Here is an 8718-nt window from a genome sequence, read left to right as displayed (position 1 = left end):
TTAAGACTGGGGGCGGGACCTGTCGCTTCCGCGAGATTTTCGTGGGGTGGGGGCGGGGCTCGTCCCCTCAGCTGCGAACTTCGAGGATGCGGAGGGGAGGGTGCTTATTCAATAGCATCCCCTCCTTTGTAGCCCACTATCTGGCAGGAACATTTAGTGTTCAGAACTGTCCCACGGGGGTAGGTATTATTACCCTCCCCGCCCCCCAAGATGAAGAAATGGAAGCTCAAGAAATTACTTTATCAGGGTCATGCGGCTGGTGAGGGATGGAGCTTAAATTACAAAGCCTTAACTTTTAACCATTACTCTGTGCCTTCCCTCAGCAAACAGTTGCCATTTCAGTAGCCGTTGTCTAGTTACAAAGTGTTTCTGCAGCCCTTACCTCATTCGATCGTCCTGGTAACCCTGACAAATAGTACTGTCATCTACATTTTACCTAGGAGATTGAGGTCCAGGGAGTGTGATCTATCTGAGGTCACATATCTAGGAAGTGCTAGAACCAGGACTCTTTCCCAGGTCTTCTCTAAGTTTGGTGCCTTTTTAACTTTCACCGCACTCTACTGCATTTTCCAGAATCTTGGAGAGCTTCATAGTTCGAAAGAATGAAAACCTGAACTGACCCTTCATTATGCAGTTGGCGAAACACAATCTAGGTAGGAGAAGTGGTTTGGTACAAGTCACATGTCACTGGAGAGCTGCCACAAATGCTTTTTGTAATACAGGTGGTTATGAATCTAAAGAGGATTGTTGGCAGGGAGTGATGAGATAGGAATATTGGGATCTGTACCTTCTAGGTCTTAGGCAAAAGTTCTTTCTCTACCTGTTAAAGTGTGTCATCCTCCTTTGGTTACATCAGGGACATGATTCTATACTATAGTCATGATGCTGTGAATAGTCAGATACTATGTAGTCAGTTGCTGCAAATACCTGTGTGTGGCACTGAACTTAGAGAGCATACCCTACTATCTCTATGTGAAAAATCTGGGAGACTAAGAGATGATTGAAGCACTGTTGGGAAGTAGAGCCCAGGACCTTCAATCTGAGGCTTAGAGTCCAGATCTTGCACCGTAATTGTGACCTTGGGCAAGGACTTAATCTTTCTGGACTTTCATTCATGTATGTATTCATCACTCATAGTCAGTGTCTTCTGTATTCAGGGACTGTGCTATGCTGGAGGTACAGCAGTGAACAAGAGAACCAGAGATCAGTCTTTGTGGTGGTTATAGTCTCAGGGAGGGATGTAGGCAGTGATCAAATAACTACACAGATATTAGCTGATACTGTTTAAGTGCTATGAAAAAAGTATAGGGTGTTGATGAAAGTGGGCTACAGGACATTTGACCGAGTTGGACTGGAGGAGACAGCCAAGAAAGGCATCCTCTGAGAAAGTGATGCTTAAGCTGAAATCTGAAAGAAAAGTGAGAGGTAGTTCATTAAAGAGGTGGGGGAAGATCATTCCAAGCAGATTCAACTTCAGCATTATGTTTGAAGACCCAGGAGCAGGAGGAATATTCAAGGAAATGAAAAATCATTTTGCTTATTTGTAAAATGTGGGTGGTAATTATGAATTTGGTTATCAGATAATACATGTGAAAGTACTTTATATACAATGAGGACCCACATCCGTGTTTATAAAAATGTACATATTATAAGCTAATATACAGCTGGATTGTGAGAAGTTGCTGGGACAATAGATAAGCTAGGGCTTTGTGTCCCTCATCTAGTTCTTTACAAAATTAAAATGCACCTTCTATAGAAAACACAAAGTCAAGTTTTGAGAACCTTAACTTTAGAAAAATAGTATGTGCCTCAAATAGATTTAAAATATACTCCCAACAGTTTCAATAATAACGTCAATAATTGCTGAGTGTTTCATATATGTAATAGTATACAGTACACTGGATAAGAGCACAGACTCTGGAGCTAGATTGCCTGAAATCTAATCTTGGGCAAGTTATCTGTGCCTTTGTTTCTTCATCCATAGAATGGGTATACTAATAGTCCTTTTTTCATAGTGATATCATGAGGCTCAAATGAGTTAATGTATGCAATACAGCATTTAGAATAGTTTCTGGCACATAGTTGTAACTCTGTAAATGTTAGCAATTGTTTCATTATTATTGTTACAATTATCTTTTTGAAGGCTCAGTAATATCACGGCAGTAAAAATGGGGTGGAAACTGTAGCTCAGAGAGGCTAAATGATCTATGCAAGGTCACACAGCTCCTAAGTGTGGGATTCCATTTCAAGACTGTGTCCAAAGCCCAAATACTTTCTCACATTTTTTTCTGAGTTTAGGTTAATTTTGTCGGATAATACCTGGGCTCCTGTGACAGTTCCTTTCCTTGACTAACTCTTCTGTGCTGAACTGTTAATATGCATGTCCTTAAGGTAAAGGGCCCAAGGGACTGCCTTTATTGAACCTCTACTTTGAAATTTCCTGACTTCTGTGCAATTAAAATCTACGCCTAAAACATTTCAGCAATGTGGTTTATTTATAGAGTTGTCTTCCGGTTCACATGTACTGGGTCTGCTTTTGGGTGCTGCGCTTTCTGTCAAAGGTTGTTTATTTCTAACCCATTTTGATTTCCTGTTGCTTTGTGGATTGGTATTATGACCTGCAACAGGAACACCAGGAAACCTGTCTTAAATGGAGCAGCCAGATTGAAACCCTGTAGATTAAAAAAAAAAACAACAACAAAACACATTATTATACAGCCATATTTGGATATAAGTGTGGGTAAGGCATTGGCTATATTAGAAAAACCTAGATATAGAAACCTCACTTAGAGCCAAATTTTGTGAACAGTTTTGGCAAAATAGGGCAGAGCTAATAGTTCCGTGCCCTTGGACAACGATGGTCTCTTTGAGCATCAGTTTCTACATCTGTAAAATGGAGATTATTATACTTTCTCTGTGGCATTATTGGGAGGATTAGACATGGTAAAGCAAGCAGCCCAGGCCTGACTTCAATTAATAGTAGCTATTGAAAATAATTAAAGAAGAGGAAAGATACTTTTTAAAATCTAGATTTGCTTTTACTGATTTCATGCAGTCAATCACTGACATCTAGCATCCCTTGCTATTAAAAATTCCAGCAGGAGAGAAAAAAAAAACTCCATCAGGAGAAATTATTTGCCTTTGATTTACTCGCTTTTCTTTTAAGAAATAATAATAATGGTAGCTAGCATTTATTAAGTAGGTACTATATCCCGGGCACTGTGCTAGGTGTTTTACATGCATTTACTATCTCATTTTAAGATCAGGATTATTTTTCTCATTTTGCAGATGAAGAAAGTGATGCCCAGATAGGTGCAGTGAATTGCCCAAAGTTGGAATTTACATCCAGATCTGACTGACTAGACTATCTTATACATTGGTAAAGACACGCGGGATTCTTTGTTGTGTCTGACCGTTGTGTAGAAGTCTTTTTGAAAGGAAAGGTGATAGCTGTCAACAGATAATCTTTTGGGGGCTCCTGCTATTAGCTGGGCACTGTGCCAATTATCTTACCTGCATAAACTCATTTATTCTTCCCGAGCCTAAGAAATAACTATAATTATCCCCATTTCACAGCTGAGGAAATCAAGGTGCAGAGATGTTCAGGGCATTTAGTCAGTGGTGGAGCTGGGATTAGATTCCCAGTCTTCCTCGCTGCAAAGTGCATGCTTTTATTCAGTTCTGCTGCATTAACATTTAAGGATGGGATTTTTTTTTTTTTCTCTAATGAGGTATAGGACTGATTTTCAAAGATAGTAACTTCCAGGTATTTGATGCTAATTGCTCTTGGTTTTAACTGAGTGATAGCCAGATTCCTGGCAGAAGCTGGCTATAGACTCCCGCATCTTTTCATGGTCAGAGACCTTAGAAGTATAGTGTATAACTTGTGTTAACACAGAGGAGGGTGGCATTTTCCAGAGCTTTAGTTCTGTAACATGGAAGACCTCAAACCTCAACCGTGCTTCAGACTCACATTAAAGTAAAGTGCATTCTAATTGGTAATCAGCGCATAAGGAACCAAAGAAAATTTTAATTAAATGCTGTCGTGTGAATTTTCCAGTCATTTTATGCCTGTTGAAATGAGTTTTTTAAATTTAGTTTAAAGTCCTCTTCCAGTGCTCTGCCCTCCCTTTTTAGAGTATAACTTTATCAAGATTTTTTTGCCTTTTCTCATGTAAGGGTTTAATTAGCATCATTAAAGATTTCAGCTGCTGCACATTTACTTAACTCTGTGTTTCCTGTGTACTATAAGGGGCATTTGGTACAGTGGAAAGAGCCTGGCGATTTGGAGTCCTACAGACTGTGGGCAAGTTACTTAAATCTCTGTGAGCTTCAGTATCTTTCTGTAATATGGGGCTAATCATATTTCCTTGTATGGCTGTTGGGAGGAGGTAATATATTTAAATTGCCTGGCACATAGCTTAGTTTGCAGTTGTTGCTTGATAACTGGTACAAATTATTTTCTGAAGTTGTAATACTATCTGTTTTCCTTTTTTTTTCTTTTTCTTTTTTTTTTTTTTTTGGTCTTAGTCTTTATAGTGAATGTTCACAAGGATTGTCTTCCGGCATGGCCTTGGGATTAAGATGCTTCCGCTTGGTCCACCCTGTCTTTTGTAACTCCTTTGCAGCCTTGACCAGACCTGTTTCAGAAGTGACGCTGAAGACAGTGAGTGGCAGACAAAGTGACCATGGACAATACATGGCCTCACCAGCTGTACCAATCCGTTATTTCGCTACCAAGAAAGCCAAAGGTAGAGCTATATGACCTCTTCGCCCTTTTCTTGCATTTAGCCCTTGAACTATTGTAGCTGGAAGGGATCTCAGAGATGTACTGAATTTCTCCCCTTGAGGAAGAACGTGGAGATGGTGTCTCAGATAGTTCAGTTGATCAGCTTAAATACCACAGTGACAGAGACAGTGTTAGAACCAAGGGTCTCTTTGCTCATTACCGTGTGGCCTCCTATGTTACCATTGCTCAGAATATACCTCATTTCCTTCTTTTAGTTTTAGTTTTGGAATTAGAGATGTAAGTGCCAAGCCAACCAGAATATTTGTGGCAGAGATCAACATATTTTCTCCTTATAACAAGCAAGACCTCTGTTGGAAGTGAAATTAAAACCAGAAGTTTGTTGGGTGAGGAGGTATTAGAGCCATGGATTTAGATGGATGATCTTAATGGTTTGTGTCATCCAAGAATGAGACTTTGATATGCCGCAGGTCTCAGCTTAAATGTCGCTTCCTCAGGGAAGTCCTCTCTGACCCCTTAGACTGGGTCAGGTCCCTTGTTACGTGCACTCTTGTGCACTGTTATTTTACCTTTGACGTCCTTAGCACAGCACCCGTTAATTAATCAATTAATTGTGAGATTAATTATTGTTTGTTCTGTGTCTTCTATGCTGGACCCTATGAGAATAGGGTCCGTGCCTTATTTAGTACCTAACAGGTCCTGACACATAGTATGTATCAAAAAATGTTGTTGAATGAATAAGGAGTACAGAAAGCACTCCTCAGCACACCTCAAAGCACACGTGCTATTTGCAGGGGTGGGTCAGGGAGTCCATTCCCAAGGATGGTGTTGGAAACGTGCTGCTGAATATTTTTTCCGCTGACTTTCCTTTTATGGTTTCATATGAACCCTCCCTTTGCTATTAATAGGAAAATTAACAAATTGCTGAAAGAGCATTAATAGTTAGAAGATTTATATTGTTACTAGTGATAATGGTAACGACTTTTCATCTGTATGTTGCACTGATTTTTTTTAAATTTCACAAATTCACGTATTTAATAATTTGACCTTTATAATTATCTACTGAAAGAATTATTATTATCTAGTGAAGACATTTTTATAATTATCTGGTGAAGCCCAAATCTCACCATTTGCAAACGAGGAGACCGAGGTACCTATGTAAGATGTTTGTGCATGGTCACATCTAGATAGTGGCAGAACTGGGAATGGGGGGAGCCTCCTGATGCACACATTAGCTATAGCATGTAAGCAGCTTTTCATATTTACTTGGCTGCTCAGTTTTTAGCTCTTCTGATTGCCTCTTTAAAGTCGGTTGTTTCACTTTTTCTTTGAAATTTGTTGGATTCCTTCTGTATTAGGAATGAGAGTCGTTTGTTGATTGTGCTGTAGCTGTCTGCTTTGCCTTTTACTTAATGGTATCTTTTGTTGACCATAAGTTTTAATGTGGTCCTATTTTTTTCGTCCTTTCCTTTATCATTTGTACTTTTTGTGTCTTCTGTAACAAATCCTTACCTACCCAGAGTCATATTCTTCTATATTTTCTTCTAAATATTTTAAAGTTTTTTACTTTTCGTGGGTTTTGAGTCCATATGGAATTTATTTTTGAAGGTGTTGTGAGGCTGGGAATCTAGTTTTAAGTTTCTTTTTTGAAATGGGTCATATGTTGTGTCAACATCACTTATTGATTAGCCCCTTCTTTACTCCCAGATTTGTAATGCCTCCTCTGTCGCATGTCAAGTTTTTTGTTGATTTTAGTTGATTTTGTTGAATTACTTATCTCTTCCTGTTCTAAATTTCTTGCTACCTGAATCACTGTCGTAAAGCCTTGAACCTAGTGGTAAAAATCTTTCCCCTTACTATACATACACACTTTTCTGGCCTTTCACTCCTGTATGTGAAATTTATAATCATATTGTTAGTTTTTCTCCATAAAGATTTTATACATTTCTTTGATCAGCTTTATTTCTGGGTATTGTCGTTTTGGTCACATACATATTTTTTATTAAATAAATTTTGGGGTTATAACATATATGCAGAATAGTACATACATTCATTGTAAGTGGTTACAGTTCAGAGAATTCTCACAAAGTGAACACAGCCTTGTAACCGTCACCCACGTCAAGATATAGAACATCACTCGTACTCTGGAAGCTTCCTGCCCGTCCCTTTCGGTTGTCACCCTTTAAAAGATAACCCATTTTGGGACTTTAGCACTAATAGATTAGGTTTTCCCTTTTTGAGCTCACTGTAGCTTCTTTTGTGCCTGGCTTCCTGCGGTAACAATCTGTTTGTGAGATTTGTCTATGTTGTTGCATGTAGTAGTTGTGCGTTTTTATTTATGGTATCCTAGTGAATGCTTATGCCACAACTTGTGTATGCTTGTCCAGTTGATGGGCATTTGGGCTGCTTCCAGTTTTGAACTGGAAGTAAATAATGCTACTGTGAATGTGCATGTACATGGATTTTGGTGCCCATATATATATATACCTTCCTGTTGGTGTACATATACCAAGAGGTGGGATGGTCGAGTCTTCCGAGGATGTGTATGTTCCCTTTCAGTACATACAGTTTTCCAGAATGGTTGTGCCAGTTTACACTCCTACCTAAAAGGTTTTAGCTTTCTCTTTGTTCCACGTACTCATGAGTGCTCAGTACACTGTCTTTTTATTTCTAGCCATTCTGATGGGTGTGTGGTTTTATCTCATTGTGGTTTTAATTTGTCATTTCTTGATGGGTGATGATGGCGAGCACCTTTACATTTGTTTTTTGGCTCTTTGTATATCCTCTTTCCAGTCTTTTGCCCGTTAAAAAAAAGTCAATTGGTAGGAGTTTCAGTATATTCTAAAGATAAGACTTATGTCATATGTACGTATTGCTGATGTGCTTTCCATTTCAGTCTTTTAGTGGTGTTTTGTTTCAAGTTTTTATTTAAATTCGAGTTAGTTAACATAGTGTAATGTTGGTGTCAGGAGTAGAATTCAGTGATTCATCACTTACATTTAATTGTGTCTTTTGATGAACAGAAGTTCTTAATTTTCAGGTAGTCAATTTATTAATCTTTTCCTTTATGGATAATGCTTTTTTTTTTTTTTTCAGTTTAAGAAAAATGACCCTACCTTAAGGTCATGAGTGGATCTATTGTGTTATTTTATGGAAGATTTGTTTTTTTAAATTCATATCTTTTTTAAAGATCATTCGTGCTGTTTGGTTGCTGGTGAATAGGAACACTTTTGGTTATTATACACTCATGTGATATCTTGCAACTTTGAACTCTTTTATTAGATCTATTATTTGTATATTCTTTTGAATTTTCCAGGTAATTGTGATACCCGTAAATGATGGTAGCTCTGTTTTTCCCTTTCTAATCCATATACCTTTTCTTCCTCCCCTCTCTTCCTTTCTTCCTCCCTCCCTTCTCTCTTTCTAACTGCATTGGCTAGGAACTCTAATATAATTTGAATAAACGTGACTGATGATAGTAGGCATCCTTGTTATTTTTCTGACTTGTTAAGGAACACTTCTCATATGTTAACATCAAGAATTATGTTTGCTTTATTTTTCAGTAGTTTCTCTTTTAAGCAAATATCTTCTGTCCCTATTTTGTTAAGAATTTTTGTTTTGAATGGGTGTTAAGTTTTTATCAAATGCTCTTAGTGCATTTATTGAGACGATCGTCTTTTTTTTTTTTTTTTTTTTTACTTTTTTAATCTATTAATGTGGTGACTCAACATCAGTAGCTTTTTCTGATGTTAAACCACTTTTGCATTTTTGGTATGAGCCCTGCTTGCTCCTTTTGATATATAATTTGTTTGTACACTGCTTGATACATAATTTGTATGTATGTTGTTGGATTTGGTTTGCTAATATTAATTTAGGATTTTTGATTCTATACCTTTATGTGAGGTTAGCCTTAATGTAAGTCTCTGATATTGATGGGTATAACTTTCTAGCATTTCCTTGTCCGGTTTTGG

At 37.9% G+C, this 8718-nt stretch overlaps 1 protein-coding gene across 9 annotated transcripts in view; it reads left to right on the top strand.

Moving 5' to 3' along the window:
- The window catches only part of MRRF (mitochondrial ribosome recycling factor), a 65570-nt gene that overhangs the window by 353 nt on the left and 56499 nt on the right, over positions 1–8718 (top strand). For 6 of the 9 annotated variants that reach the window (XM_015084802.3, XM_015084801.3, XM_027035034.2 and 3 more), the window contains exon 2: positions 4531–4751. In XM_015084802.3, the coding sequence (XP_014940288.1) occupies positions 4531–4751 (221 nt within the window). Of the gene's footprint in view, positions 1–42; positions 180–3288; positions 3380–4530; positions 4752–8718 lie in introns of those variants that run through there. The other 3 variants (XM_053204669.1, XM_053204670.1, XM_053204671.1) reach the window with 3 other exon arrangements.

Source organism: Acinonyx jubatus, chromosome D4 (assembly GCF_027475565.1).
Source record: "Acinonyx jubatus isolate Ajub_Pintada_27869175 chromosome D4, VMU_Ajub_asm_v1.0, whole genome shotgun sequence".
Classification (NCBI taxonomy): domain Eukaryota; kingdom Metazoa; phylum Chordata; class Mammalia; order Carnivora; family Felidae; genus Acinonyx; species Acinonyx jubatus.
Note: the sequence above shows the minus strand (reverse complement) of the source record. Positions and strands in the feature narration are given on the sequence as shown.